This window comes from Vanacampus margaritifer, chromosome 12, assembly GCF_051991255.1.
Source record: "Vanacampus margaritifer isolate UIUO_Vmar chromosome 12, RoL_Vmar_1.0, whole genome shotgun sequence".
NCBI lineage: Eukaryota > Metazoa > Chordata > Actinopteri > Syngnathiformes > Syngnathidae > Vanacampus > Vanacampus margaritifer.
In genome coordinates this window covers 7,593,354-7,615,666 of record NC_135443.1, presented here as the reverse complement: position 1 = coordinate 7,615,666, position 22,313 = coordinate 7,593,354, and the positions used below count along the sequence as shown (strand labels likewise).

Here is a 22,313-nt window from a genome sequence, read left to right as displayed (position 1 = left end):
CATATTCATTGAAACCATCAGCATGTCCTGATAGAAGTCCCAAATTGTGCCTCGAATTTTATTTGTAAGATACCACCGTGCCTGAGGAAAAACAACCAATCGGGAAAAAAAGGTTTAAGCCTGGCATCTTCCAAAACAATCACTTTTTGTCATATTCATTGAAACCATCAACGTGTCCTGATAGAAGTCCCAACTTGTGCCTCGAATTGTATTTGTAAGAAACCACCGTGCCTGAGGAAAAACAACCAATCTGAAACAAAGGTTTAGGCCTGGCATCTTCCAAAACAATCACTTTTCGTCATATTCATTGAAACCATCCGCATGTCCCGATAGAAGTCCCAACTTGTGCCTCGAATTGTATTTGTAAGAAACCACCGTGCCTGAGGAAAAACAACCAATCGGAAAAAAAAACGTTTAAGCCTGGCATCTTCCAAAACAATCACTTTTCGTCATATTCATTGAAACCATCAGCATCTCCTGATAGAAGTCCCAACTTGTGCCTCGAATTGTATTTGTAAGAAACCACCGTGCCTGAGGAAAAACAACCAATCGGGAAAAAAAGGTTTAAGCCTGGCATCTTCCAAAACAATCACTTTTCGTCATATTCATTGAAACCATCAGCATGTCCCGATAGAAGTCCCAAATTGTGCCTCAAATTTTATTTGTAAGAAACCACCGTGCCTGAGGAAAAACAACCAATCGGAAAAAAAAACGTTTAAGCCTGGCATCTTCAAAAACAATCACTTTTCGTCATATTCATTGAAACCATCAGCATGTCCTGATAGAAGTTCCAACTTGTGCCTCAAATTGTATTTGTAAGAAACCACCGTGCCTGAGGAAAAACAACCAATCGGAAAAAAAGGTTTAAGCCTGGCATCTTCCAAAACAATCACTTTTCGTCATATTCATTGAAACCATCAGCATGTCCTGATAGAAGTCCCAAATTGTGCCTCGAATTTTATTTGTAAGAAACCACCGTGCCTGAGGAAAAACAACCAATCGGGGGAAAAAAAGGTGTGACTGATGAGATGTCAATCCGTACTCCGAATGCGGAAATGATGCGTGTACAGGGAATCATCTTTATTATCAGTAGATATTTTCTCTTATGCACAGGAAGTTTAATGTAACTGTGATATTGAATTATGACGAGGCAAATTGACATTTTCAATTCAATTCAGTTTTATTTATTAATGCCAATTCACAACGGACGCAACCTTAAAGGGTAAGTCAATCCAAACATTTCATTTCACAACGATATGTTCTATGCAGCCTCTTATTCTGATTAATAATGCATTTGTGGAAAATGAATTAAGCACCAAAATATAGCCAATAAAGGTTGAACATAATTTGCAAATACTTCTGCTTTATTGACATTCCAACTTCATTGGAACTGGGTTTGCGTATATTTGTAATATTTTCAGTCATTCATTATTAATATTGTAGCGCCCTCACTCTCTCTCGCTCGCCCTCTCTCATTCTTGAAGTTATATCTAAATCATGACATTTTATTAACCGCTCAAGCAGTACCACAAATCTTCTGTGTGTGTGTGTGAGAGAGAGAGAGAGAGAGAGAGAGAGAGAGAGAGAGAGAGAGAGAGAGAGAGAGAGAGAGAGAGAGAGAGAGAGAGAGAGAGAGAGAGAGAGAGAGAGAGAGAGAGAGAGAGAGAGAGAGAGAGAGAGAGAGAGAGAGAGAGAGAGAGAGAGAGAGAGAGAGAGAGAGAGAGAGAGAGAGAGAGAGAGAGAGAGAGAGAGAGAGAGAGAGAGAGATTGGCTGCATTGCGTGGGAATTTAAATTTTCCAATGTTTTCCGGGACAGTATAAATATGGCCTTAATTTGAAATATTTCTGGCTTAGTATTTAATCCAACTCTGGGATTGCTACATTCAGGTTAATTTGACCTCATGAACTATGACTGAGACAAACTTCTGAATTCCTGAAGCGCAGCCAATGATCCTGGGTTCGAGAGATCTCCCAAAAGATTCTTGTGGTGAAAAAAAAAAAAAGCTAAACATTCAATACAAAAACGTCCCAAACTAAGCCCTGTGAAGTTTCAGGAGATTTATGTGGGATTTATGCTGTTTCTGAAATATATGAAAAAAGAGGAAACTGCACTGTCAAGCGGAAGGCAGTCAATGTTTCATCAAAGTCATCACTCACAACTTTTCAGTGTCTTGCACGGAAGCGTGCCCTATTTGGGCTGTCAAGAGTTGAGAACTGTTTCCCTGGGGTGCTCCAGAACGAAGGTTTGATGCTCATTGCTCAATGTATGTTTTTTTTCTCTCTCACAACTCTTTCTATTTTCTACTTTTTTTTTTACACAATGAAGTAAGAAATGATAGGAAAATTAGCTTGCATAGCAGAAACAAAGAAATTAACACAATTTACAGTTCATTACTTTCGGATTTCTTTCAATGTCTGATTTGATGGCCTGCTGACCGTGTGCGGCTGGATGTCGATCATTTTAGCGCTGCTGGTTCAAGGCCCGGGTTTGGAACAGGCCAAACCCCAAAATCTAAATCAGTCTGCGAAGCTTATATTCTGCAGCCAGCGGGCATGACCAAACAAAAGTGGTTGGAAAGACCAGTGAGGAAAACCTGGTGCTGAAACAGCACTTTTCAAAGTGGCTCCAAAAATAAAGTAAAAAAAAAACCCTCCACATCCAGTGAGCTCACTCACCTTGTGGTTTTGGCTAATTAAACCACCCATGGATTATTTCGACATCTGATTTTGACTTTGCTAGCCGTCCAAAAATATCATTTGTAGTAATTTGTTTTCAATTATAGGTAATGTTAACAGGTGGATGGGACCGTTTTTTTTTTAACCCCTAGGCGTTATTGTGACCATTTTTTGGCTTTCTGTTGGTTCTGACCAAGCCATTTCAAAATAAAATACTGCCCACGGGTTTGAAATGAACTTTTCCTTTGTGAATTTGTTCAATAAATCTTGACTCGTTTTGCCAAACATTACTTCTTCACAGAGCGGTTTTCAAAATCAAGGTGATGTTTTATGTTTCAATTTTGTATGACGTTGCGCAATGTTGCGTTACACCAGGAGTTAATTGGTTGCAGGACAGAGATCCCCCATGTTTTGCGTTTTTGTGACAGTTCACAATTAAGGTCATTCATTACCATCTAAATGGTTCCGTCTTACTTATGCTACTCTCCTCATCTTCACACTCTCTCACAAAAACTCTCCAAGCTATAAACACGATCAAAACGTTATGTTATCTATCGAAGCTCTAGCCAAACTCTTGAATTGACCTCAAACCTGCATCAAAAACTCACGGTTTTAATAGTGAACAAGGGGGTTTACATTGCGGGCCAAACCTCGCACCGCAAATCCACTTCCTGTGGAGGGATGGGGAGTGGGGTTTGGGTTTCTGTGATTATCTCATTTGGTTTTGTTTCATGCGATTTAGAGTTCCGTCTCATTTCTTGTTCGTGCTTTTTTTTTGTCAGCTTGCAAGCATCTGCTTCTTGTGTCAAGCAATCAACTCTCTCGAGCCACTCGTGTCATCCAGGTGGACCTCGTCTTGGTAAGTCAGTGCAGTGCGTACAGTACTATTGAGTTCCCCATTTTCGAGCGCTGACTCGATTAATCGTCAAATATTGCATGTCCTGCCATCTGTTTTAATATCTCTTATGTTTTTGTACACTTTGCATCCCAGTTTTTGAATCCTGTAAGGTAGTTATACGGTCTGGTATAAATATAAAACATACATGAAGTATAATCTCATGTTTTGGCGCATTTTAAATTATGATGTAACATTACGGTCTGGTGTCTCAAACAAAAAATGCACCATATGCATAAAATTGAAAAAAAAAAAACTCTTAAAAAATGGAAAACTAGAAAACATTTATCGGAGGTAAATCAATGTCAATATTCGAATAGCAGGTAATGAAGTTTCCGATTTCCTTAAAGCTCTCTCACCGTTTTTCTCTTGCTGAAACTACACATGTTGCATTTCATAAAGCTCCACTTTTCACAGTAAAACCTCAAACTGGATGCTTCTAATTTGTCATCCCGAGTCTGGCACTAACCTGACCAACCACAGGGTGCATCTGGTACATCACTGGGGGTGGGCAGTGGTTAGCAGAGTAGGGAGTGGGAAATGTGTGGTCGCTGGGAGGAGGATGACACCAAAGGCTTTTAATAAGCACTTGTGTATCTGTTTGCATGTGCTAGTAGTTTGTGTGAGGGCGACATGTTAGATGAGTCATCCTCAGCCGTGGTGTTGACGGAATTCGACAGCCATGTCGGATTCGTTGACAAACAGGAAGCACATCAGCTCCGTGGATGAAGACTAATAAGCTACTTCATTTAGCGTGGCGAGTGACATAAATATAACTTCCCTTATTGAACGTAATAACTTAAAAGCGGAAATGACGTTTACATTGTCCGTGCGTCACGGTCCGAACGGGATATTCCAATCGAGCACAAACGATATTGTAAACGTAGTCAGTTAAAGGTAGACTAGTCACAGGTATTTAGAGACTGACAACTACTTGCACTCACATCATAACTGAGTACACTCTAAAAACAGTTGGGTCAAAGGTAACCCAACTATGGGTCAAAAATGGACCGATCCTCTACTTGGGTCAATTTGGCCAAACATTGAGTCAAGAAATTGGTCTTTTAATGTAAAACAACTCATAAATATTGGGTCAAATTGACCCATGAAGTGTATTGATCCATAACAACTGTTTTTAGAGTGTAGAAACTGGACCGACACTACCCTTAGTACTCCCTAAAATCAGGTGAGTCAACCACTTGACCATTACTTTTTTTACGCCAAGCAATATATTGTATTCCGTATTCTTTCTTTCTTCTTCTGTCTTTTTCTTCTCTGGCAAGATTTCAGTTAAATCATTTCAAAATGTGGTGGGTATTTTCTTTAAAGTCATGCAACAGCAGCATTAGTAGAGCTCTATGAGCCAGAATAAATCAGACATCAAATGTATTTAATGACTTAAAATGAAATATTAATATGACATATTTGACAACCTTGTCAGCAATTAATAAGAAAAGAGAGTCAGCCTTGCATATGACTAATTAGCGATGAGTGACGAAACCAGAAAAACATTTATCAAACTCAAAGGATCTTGTAACTGCTCAGGGTTTTTGTGCTCTCAAATTTGTTTGTTTTTTTTCTTGGAATATTACCCCCGCCCCTTATTTTGTATTCCGCAAAGCATATGGTGGCGTGTTGGTCCACGTATAAAATAGAACGGATGCTTACAGAAAGTAACCTTGGTTTTATGCATGAGGTCAGCTTGACCGATCATTCGGTAACGTTTGGCCTCATTTGGGAAAAGAGAAAGAGCAGGTGTGCTCGCTAATGCATATGGAGGCTCTGATTGCGGCCACGGGGTGCAGGTGTGTCTAATTTGCAAATTGTCTCCTGATCCAGCCCATCCTCAGAGAGACAAGTGACCCACATGGTGGTGTGTTGACCTTAAGTTACCACCATATGTAATCATCTGTTTTCTATAAAGAGAAGTTACAGCTGCAAACATTAGTACAGTGACCACACTCAAGCCTAGCAATTTAGTATTATTAATACTGTACTTGGCTTTTATAATGATAGACAGTTTGAGGGAGACACTTGTAACATTCCATGAAGTTGATGGAAAGATTTAGACAATTTTCATCGTTGACCTTTATTAGCTTTAAGACTTGAAAGAGGTAGTTTAGCTAATGCGGACTTTTGAAGCTTAAAGAATATCTGACTTTGATTTAGCGCTGCAATTTACTGGCGACTCGTCCAGGGTGTATCTCGTATCTCAGAATAGACTCCGGCTCGCGCAACCCCAGTGAGGACAAGTAGAATTGAAAATGGCTGATGGATGCATCGTTTAATTTATGCACAAATAGCATTGAGTTTTGGTATCATGTTGGAACATCTACTGTCCTCACTAAGTCCTCACTGAAATTGTTTGGCAACGTTTGCGTCCTCAAACCATTTAACAATGTTGCTTCAATTATTAGCACACTGATAGCACAGACTGAGTTTGGATTTAACCCTGGAGAACCCAAGAACCCTTTTCTTCTTTGGAAAATTATGAATTATACATTAAATGACTGCTATAAGTTCACTGAACACCAAAATATATGTTTTTTCAATTTTAACCCTTTATTCCCTACTTTAGGACGAGGGCGAAATTTGACCCTTTTGGGATTTAGGGGTATCATTTCGAAAAATCTGAATAACAAAAACTGTCAGTAAACTATTTAGAATTTAAGAAAATAATCAATCAAATACACAGCTACATTGAACAATATAATGTATAATATATAATATAATATTTTTGTTTTATTTGTTGCATTTTAGAACTGGATTTTGAATGTACAAACACACTTTGGCCAATGGAAACAAGAACACAGGGACAAAATCACTGCTGGAAAAAAAAAAGGTCTTTGTTATTTCAGTAGCAGAATTTATAGGGGCCAAATTTGACCCGGTGGGTTCTCCAGGGTTAAAAGTGTTTAAAAACATGAAATCAGTCGAGTTTCAGTCTTTTTGAGCATATTCCATCCATAAGGCACAGCGTAAACAAAAACTCAAACCCCGTACAAGCATATGCAACAAATAATCTTGTGGCCAATTCAGCATTTTCCGAGTAATTACGGCACAAATATGTGACAGCAGTAGTCCCAATATTGTCTTATAAATAATTGAGAAATACAGGCACATTGCTGTGATTCAACCAAAAAAAAAGATGGGAGAGAATATCAGTGATTTAATATCAGTAAGCCTGAGAAAATTCATCTTGTGGGTCTGTTAATGTCGTCATAAAAAGAACCGAGACAGAAAAATTAATTACCAGGATCAGTCAGGTGTTGGTTTTTCTTCACCAAAATATTAACAACCCCTAGGCGTTATTGTGACCATTTTTTGGCTTTTTGTTGGTTCTGACCAAGCCATTTCAAAATAAAATACTGCCCACGGGTTAGGATGTTTATTAACTAATTTGAGTTCATGCGGTGTGTCTTTCCTCCTTTACCAACTCTACCTTCTGACTGCCCTACTTTAATATATAACTATAATAACACAGCAGAGAAGGAGAGGTTGTAATTTGGATATTCAAGAGCCACATCAGCTTGATACTGTGGTAAGAGAGCAAAAGCTGGAACATTATTTAAGGTTTCATAAAAGGTGCCCTGTGTTCCGCAAGTCCTTGAATCCTTCAGCACATGTGTTTTTGCTAATGCGAATTAAAGCCCAGATATAACATAGATGGCTGTGGAATAGTTGGTTCATTTGCTGATATATTATAGAAATGTCCTAGTTGAAGTAGTTGTAGGTCAAGCTGGGTGTCATTCGCATAACAGTGGAAGTGTAAATTAAATTTAAGGAAAATATTGCCAAAAGTTTGGATGTAGATGTTAAAGAGGAGGGGGTCCAAGACAGACCCCTGGGGGACACCAGAGCAAACGAGAGACAGGTGGGTACGGGTGGACAGCCAAAAACAAAAAAAGGTTCAAGAGGATTTTCGATTTGGGATACAGTGCCGTGGCAAGCCCTGTACTCGGAAATCATAAACATTTAAATCTCGTCTCAAAACGTCTTTTTTTCAGTCTTTCATTTTCAGCAGTAAAATGTTAACATTTTGTTCAGAATGAATGTGATAACTTCATTATTTTTCATGAACAATTAATACCTTTCAAAAAAAAAAAAAATCCCACTTGCTGACATCTGAAGATGACATCACCTGTGCTGAGGAAACCGGTAACGACCAATCATGGCTCACCAAACCGGAAAACAGGTGATCCGTGATAGGACTTTTTTTTTTTTTTGTGCATATTATTGAAATCAATAGTGTTTTTTTTTTTTTATGAATGAATTATTAGTCTACCACTAGATGGCACACATTATCACACACTATGCCTTTAAAACATTGAAATCCTAAAAAAAAAAAAAAAAATCAAACATTTTTGATAGTATTTAGGAATTATGAAGTTTTTAAAAGGAAGTATTTAAAAAATAAAAATAAAAAACGTAAAAAATACAGTGTTCCCAGTTGATACTAACAAGAAAGAAGTGACACACACCTGGACACACAAGCGTGAAAACAAATGATAAAATAATTGACCCTATTTCAATTGCAGATGTTATGAGAGCAGATGTCAGATCAAAATTGAAATGATTCCATGATTGCAATAAATGTAACTTCAATTTTGCGGATCATTTTCAAAGAGTTCATCGTTTGGAGAATCACAAAGCCAGCTGCCCTGACTTGAGCCCACACTGTAATTAGAAGGGTTCGCAGCACATGTCGTCATTACGCCAAGTGATTTTGGACCAGCAAGCTTCCGTCATAAGCCTTTGCAGCCACATGGTATCCTAAGATGTGGCTGACACTGAAGGGACATCCCATGATCCACTTCAAATTACAGTGTAAAGATGAGATTTTTATTAGCTATTTATACTATGAATTCTCCTGAAGGCCATATGAGAAGCTGACGATGAGAGTTTACATGAGGTGCACCTTAATACGAGTGACTCTAAAATATGCTAATTTTCTAAAGTGCAGTGAGTTTGCCAGAAGTAAACCCATATGTTGATTTTGTTGGAAAAAAATGATTCTTCTCCGAAATGAATCACATTTTTGAGGACCTAAAACTCACCAATCCTTGCACACTCGGGCCTGGTAAAAAAAAAAAAAATATATATATATATATATATATATATATATATATATATATATATATATATATATATATATATATATATATATATATATATATATATATTAGGCGCATTGTGGAGTTTAAAATGCTAATGTTAAAGATTTCATCATGCATGCTCCACCAATGCCCAAATAAGTACAAAGATCCCTGACTTTTTGAAGTTTATTGTCAAATTAAACATAAAAAAAAAAAAGAATTACACATGAAATAAAATGAAATTAAAAAAAAAGACCCCCCAAAAAATGGACATATCATATGTGTTTTTCACATAGCAGCGACAGTATTCTACTAATAGGACTACTCATGGTGACTTTGTAAGATGCTGAAATATTAGTCATATTTTGCGGTCTGGAGGATAAAGAATATATGCCTGGGACTATTATTATACCATCCATCTCACTATGTTGCTCCACCATCTGAGTTCAAATATCCATTGCTTCTAAAACGGACACTATGATGCTAAGTTATTTTGTGCTGTATGTTAGCATTAGGCTAAGCAGACTTTCCAAAAGAAAACACATATGATATGTCCATTTTTTGGGGGGTCTTTTTTTTAAATGTCTTTTTTTTTTATTACCTTTTTATGTTTTTGGAATGAGACTGAATGCAGACATCCTAAAAACATAAAAAAAAAAGAGGGGTAAATGAAGAAGTGTTCATGAGTGTTTTTCACATAGCAGCGACAATATATTCTTCTTTGTTTGCGTCTGCATGACTGTACAGTATCATTCTGCCTCCCAGTGGCCAAGGCAGGCACGCCGGAAGAAACAGCACAATGAATTGGCTTGAACTGTTTGATCCTTGACATTCTATTTAATTAAGTTATTGCACACTCACACGCACGCACACACGCACTTACACACACTCACCCACATACAAACTAAAAAATAAAATAAAAAAATAAAAGAGAGAGCAATGATGATGACATGCCAAGAAGAAAAAAAAAAAAGTTATTGTGTTTTTTATGAAGTGCAATATTATAAAGTGCTATTTTTTTCTTATTAAAATGTTTTGTGGTTGTTTGAGGGGGAAGCTAAAACGGATTAATGGCATCTCCATTCGTTTCGATAGGGGAAGATGATTTGATAAACATGCATTTGGGCATGGAACAAATGAAACATATCTCAAGGCGTTAATTAGTGTCAAAAGATGATTTTAATTGGTTAAAATTCAAACATATTGAGTGTTAGCCATCATCACACCACTATACTCGAGAAGCTGGACACTTTGCACGTTAACTTGGTTTGATGACAGCAGTACAGTCAGTTATTGCGCTGTTGTTTTTATGACGTGCAATATTATAAGGTGCTATTTTGTTCTTATTAAAATGTTTTGTGGTTGTTTGAGGGGAAGCTAAAACGGATTAATGGCAACTCCATTCGTTTCGATAGGGGAAGATGATTTGAGAAACAAATTAAACGTATCTCAAGGCGTTAATTAGTGTCAAATTATGATTTTAATTGGTTAAAATTGGTTAAAACACTTTGCACGTTAACTTGGTTGGATGACAGCAGTACAGTCAGCAGACCATTACCATAACAGCAGTTGCTGGTTTTGCGTCCCCTAGCCTAAAAATACCCCTGGCCAAGTGCGCACATCAAAGGGGGCTCCAGCATTGCCACGAATCCCGCCCTGGCTTTTAACCTAAAGCCAGCCATGGAGGAGGAGCATTGCAGTCAGTGTGCAAAATGGGCCGCGGCATCTGAGGGAGAGAGGAGAGAGACGCGGGTTCAAGTTTCAGTAAGGCGCACTGGCGGCAGACCTGCGGCACACACTTTAGAAGAGGAGCAACCTAATTATGCGACGCCAGTGGAACTGAGATGACAACCCGGCACATCTATGCGTCAACATCACCAGGAACATCTCTGACCGATGGGGGGGCCACAAAATGTATTTGTTTCCAAGTTTGATATAGTTGCTCACGTGAGGTCACTTGGCAGCAAACTCAATTAGAACATTGATTGGAAGCAACAGGTTGACATTTTTTTTGTTAACCTTCAAGATTTTCCAACTGGTTCTCGTCATCCTGATGAGTTGATTGACTTTCAAGTGGATAAAAAAACATTATTTTTTTTGCTCTACAATGGAAGCGGAGCAGAAGTGGACTGTCGCTGGGGGAACGAGCCAAAAGCTCCAGAAGAACAATTCCGAAAAGCTCAAGTGGGACAACTGGAGACAATTTTCTTCCGTAACCGTTTGCATTGCATTGTCTCTGCTAAGTGTTGGAATATGCATTGGAGTTTTTGTGCGGACGACGGCGTTGCAATCGAGGATAGTAAGTCTTGAGCAGCAGCACTTCTCTGCCTGGATGTTGTCTCTGGAGCAGGTGGAGCCCGTTATTTTGGACAGACTGGACCAAATCCTGGACAAGGTGAGTGCTTCTTCTATGCCCTGTTTGTACTAAGAGGAATGTCTGTAGGCCTACCCTTAAAATTTGCATTTCATCTCATAAAAAATATTGCTTGCATTAGAACCTAATTTATTTGTAATTTATGTCAAAATATGGGATTTCAATAATTATTTATTTACTGTTCTCATATAAAAGAATTTGGAGTCGAGTCCTGAATAAAATGATATTAAGGTAGCAATTAATTAGTTATACAAGTGTAGCTTCATAAAGCATTTCAACTGTCATCTAATTTTTCACTACGTTATTTATAGTGTTTAATAAGAAAAAGCGATGATTAATTATTCGGCAAGTAAAAAATGACACAATTAGTATTAGTAGCATAATTAATTTTGGAGGAAATGTTTATTGCAACTCAACTCATGGCACTTTTATGAATTCATGTAAACAAAAGTTTTGTACGGGTGTTAATTCTGGGGGAGAAAAAAAATCTTTAGTACACATTTTTTGGGACTGATGGAGATTGCTAATTAGAATTGATTGAGTGATTACTAACACAATCTAATATTTAAAATTTTAAAAGACCAAACGACCTTTAACCCAATTCAGGAGACTGTCCAAATGAATTAAGTGGCTGATTTATACATTTGAGTGTCCCCAAGCAAGTTCTATATGGAAACTGGTATGCATTTGTTTAACACAAGGTGCTCTTCCCGGCCTTTCACATCTGTTGCTCCTCAAGACGCCCTCTGCTACCCTTTTATTGACCACTTCCACAGCTACACTAACAAGCTTTTGCAGAGTGATTGAAGTCTTCTAAAGGCCTGTTTTCTCTACCTCTGTTTTCTTTGGCCAAACAACCTTTATCATCCCCCCCACTTCACCCCACTGCTTTCTCAGAAACAGCCATTTGCTCCCTCGGTGAGCAAAGAGCCCAAACACGAAAGAGGTTGCTGACTAAAGATTTTCAATTGCATTAATATAAAGACGCATGCCAAGTAAATGAAAAATATAATTACAAAATGGAATTTCACACACAAACATTAATTTCTTGTTACTTTCCTATAGTATATTTAAAAACTACGGAAGAGGATTAGGGCCAGTGAGGAGGGAAAAAAAGGTAGGCAGGATTCTGACTTTATTCTCAGAATTCTGACTTTAAAGTGAGAATTCTGACTTTAATCTCAGAATTCGGACTTTCTGACTCCCCCCCACGATTTATAGCTCTACGTCACAAAGTCAGAATTCTGACTTTAAAGAAAGATTTAAGTCAGAATTCTCACTTCACGGTCAGAATTCTGAGATTAAAGTGTTAAAGTGAGAATTCTGAGATTAAAGTCAGAATTATCACTTTAAAATCAGAATTCCGCGAATAAAGTGAGAATTCTGACTTCAAAGTCAAAGTCAGAATTCTGAGATTAAAGTCAGAATTCTGACTTTAAAGAGAGTTTAAAGTCAGAATTCTCACTTTACGGTCAGAATTCTGAGATTAAAGTGATAAAGTGAGAATTCTGATTTTAAAGTGATAATCCTGACTTTAATCTCAGAGCTCTCACTTTATTTACAGTGAGAATTCTGAGATTAAAGTGATAAAGTGAGAATTCTGAGATTAAAGTCAGAATTATAACTTTAAAATCAGAATCCTGAGAACAAAGTGAGAGAATAAAGTTAGAATTCTGACTTCAAAGTCAGAGTCAGAATTCTGAGATTAAAGTCAGAATTTTCACTTTAAAATCAGAATTCTGAGAATAAAGTGAGAGAATAAAGTGAGAATTCTGACTTCAAAGCCAAAGTCAGAATTCTGAGATTAAAGTCAGAATTCTCACTTTAAAGAGAGATTAAAGTCAGAATTCTCACTTTACGGTCAAAATTCTGAGATTAAAGTGATAAAGTGAGAATTCATATTTTAAAGTGATAATCCTGACTTTAATCTCAGAGCTCTCACTTTATTTACAGTCAGAATTCTGAGATTAAAGTGATAAAGTGAGAATTCTGAGATTAAAGTCAGAATTATAACTTTAAAATCAGAATCCCAAGAACAAAGTGAGAGAATAAAGTTAGAATTCTGACTTCAAAGTCAAAGTCAGAATTCTGAGATTAAAGTCAGAATTCTCACTTTAAAGAGAGATTAAAGTCAGAATTCTCACTTTACGGTCAGGATTCTGAGATTAAAGTGATAAAGTGAGAATTCAGATTTTAAAGTGATAATCCTGACTTTAATCTCAGAGCTCTCACTTTATTTACAGTCAGAATTCTGAGATTAAAGTGATAAAGTGAGAATTCTGAGATTAAAATCAGAATTTTCACTTTAAAATCAGAATTCCGAGAATAAAGTGAGAGAATAAAGTGAGAATTCTGACTTCAAAGCCAAAATCAGAATTCTGAGATTAAAGTCAGAATTCTCACTTTAAAGAGAGATTAAAGTCAGAATTCTCACTTTACGGTCAGAATTCTGAGATTAAAGTGATAAAGTGAGAATTCTGATTTTAAAGTGATAATCCTGACTTTAATCTCAGAGCTCTCACTTTATTTACAGTCAGAATTCTGAGATTAAAGTGATAAAGTGAGAATTCTGAGATTAAAGTCAGAATTATAACTTTAAAATCAGAATCCCGAGAACAAAGTGAGAGAATAAAGTTAGAATTCTGACTTCAAAGTCAGAGTCAGAATTCTGAGATTAAAGTCAGAATTCTCACTTTAAAGTCAGAATTCTTTGATCAAAGTCAGAATTTTGACTTTAAAGTCAGAATTCTGAGAATAAAGTCAGAATCCTGCCAACCATTTTTTCCCCTCTTCACTGGCCCTACTCCTCTTCCGTAATACCGTAAAAAAAAAAAATATATATATATATATATATATATATAAATTTTTCATTAATTGCATTCCTAATAAATGCAATTTAATAGCCCTCTCTCCCAGCAGGGGGCTAAAAGAAGATGACAAGATTGATACAACAACATAAGTGCTTGTTGCTGTTCCATCAGATGGCCTCTAGTGCAACCATTTTTGCTAACTTCCTTTAATTGTGTCACTGGTGAATTTAAGTAAGTTATACGTTTGCCAATCCATTTCTATAGCATTATAGAAAATGGATGGATGGGTATTATTTTTTTGCCAATATTTTTCAAGACATACCTTTTCTTTATTTCAGCTATCTGTGCTGTGTAAAAAAAAAAAAAGAGGTAACGAATAGTTGAATGTTACACTTTTTGAGCTCTGGAGATCTGTTAGTCAGGCTGACCATGAGGCCCACAGTGATGAGGATCTCCTTCATCTGCAGACATGCCCAAGGCTAAGCAGCAGGCCTTTTTTGTTTATCTCTGTGCGTATACATAGTCATTATTAATGGGGCACAACCAGATGTAGCCTTTCAAAGAGAGATTGTTACTTTCACCCAAACAGGAAAGTCTTTTTTTGTTTTGAAATCATTTGCGATCGGTGTATTTTCGACACAGTTCAAGGTTGTCCAAAATTTTTGTACACGTGAGTACAGAGGAACTCAGTTTGGACCTTTCATCGGAATAATGACAACAGTATGAATTCGTTTCATAGCCAAGTTATGTCTGTCTCAATTCAGTTATTTCAGAATGTACTCCCCATAATGAATGGCTGCATAAATTGTAAATCATAATTACAACTCAAATGGAGGTAGTGTGTAAGGAAGATTCCATCTTGGAAAGGTGGCTGTTTGGGCCAGAGGACTGGACTTAGACCAATGTTCAATTTCCATTGCCAGATGCAGGTCAAGTTGTTTTGCCAGACGTTGCAGCACGCAGCTGTTGTTCCATAGCCTGATGCAACACAAGATTTCAACGGGAAAAAATCTGTCTGAGTTCAACCTTTTTATATATAATGCATGCTGCAAACTGCAGCCGATGAAGAGGATCATACATTTAAAATATACACAGTAAATTCTGTACGGTACATTTTACCCTAAAAAAAGAGTCTATTTGGTTCTACTCTAAACAGAGTGAATTTGACACTTGGAAGAGAGTAAATGTTTATGACCCTTATGATCCTCTCCGTTTTAGTAAAATATTCAGATTAAATTTTACTCAAAGTATTTTTACTGTGTACGAAAGGATTGCATGACAAAAAAACGAATAAAGTTTTTTTCACTCAGGAATTTTTTTTGTACAATTATTACCTTATTTAAAAAAAAAGTTCCACAATGGTTGAGAAACGAACTCACAAGGGAGACGGCCATTTTACCACCTGCGCTATGCCACTCTTACTGTTTGCTATATCCAAAAGGAGACCAAAAACATAATCTCGTACACAAAATGTTTTACTCTCTTCCAAGTATAAATATTACTCTGTTTAGAATGAGACCAAATTTACCCTTTTTTAAAAAAAAATTTTTTTAAGTGAAATGTACTCTACCAAATTCACTGTGTAACAGAATTTTTTTACATTTTGGGTTTACTTCTCCTTTAAGATTGTTGTTTAAGAGTGGATAGTAAGTATTAAGGTCTGGGTCATTCCAAAACCTTGAGAGAAAATAACTTTTGGTAAAGCCATATTTTTTTTTTATTGAGTTGTATACCGCAGTACGTGGTTCATTGTCATGCTTAAAAATGGTGAAATTTCCCTTCATCTTTCCAGCAGGCATTTGACAGATTAGGGCAAAAAAAACAAAAACAAATTGTCCCTCTATAGGCTTATAAATACTTTTTGCGTGGACAGATAAATGTTTTATGCGAGATTCCTAACCACACCGAGGCAGCGTATTGTATTTATTTATGAATGTATTATTGAGTTTACGTCTGACCAATGATGTATTTGCAATTCTCCCCAATAATAGCCATATACTCACTATCACCACAAAAAAAAAAAACTCCCTGACCTCCTGACCTTCTCCTGACTCTGTCGCATGGCCCCTATAACATTTACAATCAAGAAGTGCTCGTTGCACATAGTGAGTGCAGATGCAGGCTGGGAGCGCCGCGCCACATTTGAGGTGAAGAAAAGTGAAAAATATCGTTTTCCACCGCGCAGATTTAACCACACAGCTCCCCGCGGAACCGTCACCCACTATACTGAGAAGCTTGAACACATGTATGACAACTCCGCTTTACGTAGACCTCACAAACACAAATACTTTGTGTGCATGTGTGTGCGTGTGCCTGCTTAGGAGTAAACATGACACATGCTAATCAGAAAGCCCATTGCTAACAGTACACTCAGGTAAAAAGTGCTCCAAACCTCTGCACTTCATCAGGCCACAGTTAGTTGCTACATACGCACACACAGAAACCAACACAAACACATCAAAACGCGCATACGGGTTCACAAATACGCTACATAATAGGGGTCACTACTTTCATCACACAATGACTTTGGGGCTTGAGACTAAGCAGACATGCTTACAGTTGTAGTTATTATAAAAGATTTAAAGCGCCATGGACAAGCAAAAAAAAAAAAAAAAAAAAGTTAACCCCTAGGCGTTATTGTGACCATTTTTTGGCTTTTTGTTGGTTCTGACCAAGCCATTTCAAAATAAAATACTGCCCACGGGTTTTAATTAATGTGACATGATTGCTCTCATGATGAATACAAAAACCTTGCATTAATGCATAAATTGCTAATACAGTGCTAAAAGGAGTAGTCTTAATGGGTTTTAATTCAAGGTGTCAAATCCAGGTCCAGAAAGTAAAAACTGCCAGTTTGGCTTTAGCTAGTGTTGAAGAAAAGATCTTTTCTCCTCGTGTTCGTTTTCTTTCGGGTAGTGAGAATGTTAGTTATCCGAATGCAGGCTGGAGATCGATGAACAGTCACTTCGAAGCTTTTATTTCTACAGAATATTCCGGGCACAAGTGAGTTCCCAGACAATGGCGGCAGCCTCTCACTAGTGCGAAGATTTTAGAGGACTTACAACATTCTTATACTATTTTGAAGGGCGGTACCACAAAAGCCCCAAGCCCACCCGGAGTTCACCAGACAGAAAGAAAGAAAAAATGCTTTTTGTTTGTTTGTTTGTTTTTTAAATAAACAAATCATAATTTAGCTTTGTAATATTCAAGAAAGTCCACAAAAATCGTGTGGTGTCTTGTTGCTGCATGCTTCAGCTGTTTTTTGTGTGTGTGTGTTTTTTTTTTTACATCTGCAAACCCCTTCAACATTCCATTACCTTCAACAACATTTGAAACCTCACAGTAAGTTTTCATCCGCATGAATGTGAGTTGAACGTATTAGCAGCCTTTACTCAAGCCATTTTGTTTATATAGTTGCCAGGTGCATTTTGGTTTTAGTCAGGACAGAAGCCTTTGAAAGTCTCGGGATTTTGTGTCGACCAGACCATCGTGCCACAGACTGAGATAACAGGCACGGATGTACCGTAACAGGCAGTGCCCAGAGGACCAGGAGTGCTCGGAATGACAGCACGTCCATTGCATCCCCTCGCGCACCTGTCGCCAGCCTCTAAACAGTCCGTGCTGGCATTCCTCTGCTTGTAACCGCTGCCAGTGAGACTGACTGCTTATGCTTTGGAGTACTCGCATGGTTTTGTATTCTGCTGAGGGTCAAATCAAAGGCAGACATTTGCGGATCTAATGAGGTCAACTATCAGTACACTGAAAGGACTTACAGATAAGAGCAGGTTATGTTTAGAGAGTTTTTTATTTTATTTTAAATTGAACGCAGTTTGCAATAGAAATCCGCGTCCCAAAATGGACGTTAGCGTAGCCATTTTGGCAGCATAGAAAACGCGTCTGCCACTTTGAGTGAAAAAACAAACGGCACGCTTTAACAATGATTGACAGTTGTTGTGAACCAGCTGCCACAAAGAGAAAAGGCAAAAAAAAGGATCAAGCATTCTCCAGGTTACCAAAAGAGGAATCAATGTGTAGCTAATGGAGCACTTTGTACACGGTGGCTGAATGAGCAGATGCTAACTGTTAGCACACGCAAAATGAAGCACGTTGTACATGGTGGCTGAATCAGCAGATGCTAACTGTTAGCACACGCAAAATGGAGCACGTTGTACATGGTGGCTGAATCAGCAGATGCTAACTGTTAGCACACGCAAAATGGAGCACTTTGTACATGGTGGCTGAATGAGCAGATGCTAACTGTTAGCACACGCAAAATGGAGCACGTTGTACATGGTGGCTGAATGAGCAGATGCTAACTGTTAGCACACGCAAAATGGAGCATGTTGTACATGGTGGCTGAATCAGCAGATGCTAACTGTTAGCACACGCAAAATGGAGCATGTTGTACATGGTGGTGGCTGAATCAGCAGATGCTAACTGTTAGCACACGCAAAATGGAGCACTTTGTACATGGTGGCTGAATCAGCAGATGCTAACTGTTAGCACACGCAAAATGGAGCACTTTGTACATGGTGGCTGAATCACCAGATGCTAACTGTTAGCACACGCAAAATGGAGCACTTTGTACATGGTGGCTAAATCAGCAGATGCTAACTGTTAGCACACACAAACTGTAGGAGAAGTAATCTGTTTCGTTCATTTGTGCTGCTACGGTTTAATAGATATTACACCATACCAACACCATAAAGAAGACTTTTTACGGCGGCCGTGGCCCAATTAGCAACTGCTAAGTTGCTACAATACCTAAATAACACTGCAAGACTTGCAACTTCAATGGCATTTCGTAGCCATTAGTCACGTGACGTCCGGATCGCTACATACACAGATTTCGCTATAAAAGTCTTGCCATGTTGTTTGTTGTTGCTTGAGCTATTTAGATGAATTAATTCTTTCTCTTTTTTTCCTGCATGCAGAAACTTGCAGCACGGTTACCAAAGACACGAGAAGTGAGGGAGGCTCCTTACAGCTGCTTGTGTCCCCCAGGTATGTTTCCCATTCTCTGGCTTTGTCTGAAGAAACTGAAAGTAAACATTTACGTGAGATGCGTACTTTTTGATAAACACTCCTGGTACTTTGTTCTTGAGGGTGGTTGGGGAGTGTTCAAGTACTCTGTTTTCTGTACATCACAACCAGTGTAGGACCATTGGAGTCTATCACAATTGACATAGGTTGGACCTCGTTGTCCAGTCAGTCAAATTGAGTGCATTTACATATCATGAAAGGCATTTAATTATTTGATTAGACAATGGATATGGGTAACTCTTCTAATGGTTTATTTCCATTTTTTTATTCTTGTTTTATGATAACAACCACGTAAAATTAGGAAACAACATTTATTTATTTTTTTACCGTTTGAACAACAAATGATCCAATTTCACACAGGCACAGGCATACTGGTGTAATACAAACAAATATAGAATATAAATACCTCTGAATCAATCGCTTGGTCTTTTGGGTATTTTGCAAAAATATTTATAAATATTTACTATTCTTAAGCTTCAAGAAAACATCCCATTTGCTGTAGAAGTGTTCGAAGCACAATTTCTCACAGCTCGTGGTCTGTTGTCATGTGATGTGATGGACTGTTCAATTCGACACCGAAATGTTGAATGTGCTCACAATCTCCTTCAAAGCTTTTGCAAATCATTCCACAAAGATAAAGCCTTGTTTAAGCAAATTGTTAGCGCTGATTTCTTCTTCCTTTTAAACACTGTAAACTGATGTCTAAATAACTAGTAATTATTTGACTCTTCTTCTATTGTATTGTAAAGTGATAATAATAATAATAATAATAATAATAATAATAATAATAATAATAATAACAATAATAAAAATAAAAATAAAAATAAAAATAAAAATATATAATAACAATAATAGTAGATTTTATTTGTAGCACATTTTACATTTATAAAATACATTGAAAATCAGGATAAAAAAAAAAAATCCATCCATCCATCCATCCATTTTCCGACCCATTTATCCTCACATGGGTCGTGGGCAGGAGAATAATAATAAAAAAATAAAACTTAAAAAGGAAAGTTTTTAAAGACACAGATTAAAAATAATTTAAAGAAATGATTTAAACTAGACCCACTCTACCTATTGACATGATTCACCCCTCGCCCCCCCTTCACAATTTGCATCCATTGTCAGCGAGTTGCAGACGTCGAGAAACGTCCTCTATCTAAAACCACCTGTTTTGTTCAGGCGGTAGTTATTAAGTAATTAGCAATAAAAGGTGTGTGTGTGTCTGCATGTGCATGTGTGTGCGGGCACACACACCAACTGTCTGCAGTCACCTTATATGGCACACAGAATTCCCATTTTAAGGCTTGTGAGTGTTAAATAATTGTGATTACCAACAAATACTGAAAAATCCATAGCGTGCCAGAATTACATTTGACAAATAACTGAATTGACTTTACTTGAAAAGAAATGATCAAGTTCAATTTTTCTACTTTATTCTTTGTGTGTCAAAAAAAAAAAAGAAGTTTTTTTTGGCACAGTCTGAGTCACCGATGACATTCGATGATCGCTCCAGTCATTTCCCACTCATGTGTTTTTAAAAGCTTTACATGTGCGTGTGACTGTACGAGTCCCGGAGCGCTGTGGGAACAGCAGGAGGTGCCCATCACAACACATTAGCGCTAATTGGTCTTGTCAATAGGATGTGAGTGTTCCAACATGGTGCTAAGTGTCCGTGGGTCGGCCCGTGAACGCCCCTTAATGTAGTAATCAGTTTGTAGCTTCACAAGAGCGTCTCCACTCGCTGCAGGTGTGGCAGTCTTTCAACTCCGAGCCAACCAGATGGTTTCACCCTTTTACAGCTTCTTGAGACACAAAAGCAAGCGTGGGGGGGTTGAAAAAAAAAGTTTTGTGTTGTCTATCAATATTGATCTTGTGTCATCAGTTTGAAATGAGGACTGCGTAAATTTTTTCTTTGCTTTACTAATTTATTTCGATTAATGACACTTACTTGGAAAACCTGTACTGGGGGGAATTCCAGTCGCAATGCAGCAGACACGCCCACGTTAAAATTTAGCAGTGATAAATGTAATGATAATGCCTATATTTGTGGAGATTGGGGTCAAGTTGTATTTCACAAGTTACTTCATGTTAAAGATTAGCTAGCTCTTAATATGAAAAGAAAAATGCACTGAGCTGTCGCCAACGTCTTACAAATGCAATTATGCCATCTAGTGGCAGAAAAAGGACCTCAACACAAATCAATATCACACTCGGTTTTTTTGTCATTTTAACTCAATTTTATGAATTAATATGAAATTACTGTATGAATGACTAAAAGATGCAGCCATATTTCTATTAGTTTATCATTTTTTCCACTTTTATGCTAACAAGAATATGAATATTTAGGGAAAACATTTTTATTGTACATTTTATTGTATATTTAGAACAAATTTGCAGTTAACTATTGAAGTCATGCAATTAATTATGATTACAAATTTTAATCGCCTGGCACCCCTACTGAGTTAATCAGATCTATTTTTGTCCATTATTTCATACTGAGGTCCAGAACAGATGCATCACACATATAATTTAGTCGGAAATATTTTGTCAAATAAGATTTTTTAAAAGTAGCCAATGAAAAGTAATCTAATAAAGACTAATAAATAAGCCGAAGAGTTCTTTTGATTCTTGTGAATCGTAGGAAGTGCAGCCCACCTGGCTCCTGCCAGTCATCACCAGGCGCACACTCTGTCCACATGAATGCCATACTTTTAATTCTTGGCATTGCCTGGTGACTGAGAGGGCAGAACTGCGGTGCCTTGATGGAGACGGGATCCTCAATGAATAAGTCAAGTGTAAAGTAAAGAAGTAGTTCCAGTGACAGATGATCAAAACCGGTAACATCATCTAAGGCTATAAATGTAGCCACATGCAAAAAAAAAAAAAAACGCCAGTTGTGGCTACAATACCACACATTTGATATTCCTCAAGACATATTGTAATACATAGCGGTGTGCTAATTTGCTCACAAGAAAAATCCCAATTTGGATCATATCCAAACTGTAAATTTAGGGGTGTATATTCATAGACAGTTCAGTTATGCAAGAGCATAAAAACTAGAGTATCCTGATTCCCTGTTTGTGAATTTGTTTAATTTGTCTGTGTCGTGCTGGGTGTTGCAGCAGAACAAGGGCGTTTCCTTTGACACCTGACAATTTGGTGGCGGAAATGAGACGAAACCTTATGCTTGCTGGAAACATGTCAAACTTCTGCCACAGGTAGTGTAACGGGATTGTGTCAAATTTGATTGAAGTGTAGGCAGTAATTTAATATAAATAAAATACATTTATTTTTCCCAAGCCAAATAAAAATGTTACATCCAGGCAGGGTTATTTTTGTTTTGGACTAACATTTTAGTTAGTTTTTATTTCATTTTGATTTAGATTTATTTATTTATTTCAAATTTAGTTAGT

The 22,313-nt window shown here is 37.4% G+C and overlaps 1 protein-coding gene across 1 annotated transcript; it reads left to right on the top strand.

Annotated features, from left to right (window-relative positions):
• Positions 1-10,265: 10,265 nt before the first annotated feature.
• On the top strand, positions 10,266-21,688 carry LOC144061724 (uncharacterized). The gene is made up of 3 exons (XM_077582446.1): positions 10,266-11,062; positions 18,786-18,896; positions 21,542-21,688. The coding sequence occupies exons 1-3, from the start codon at positions 10,775-10,777 to the stop codon at positions 21,686-21,688; spliced, it is 546 nt and encodes a 181-aa protein (XP_077438572.1). The 5' UTR covers positions 10,266-10,774.
• Positions 21,689-22,313: the final 625 nt, after the last annotated feature.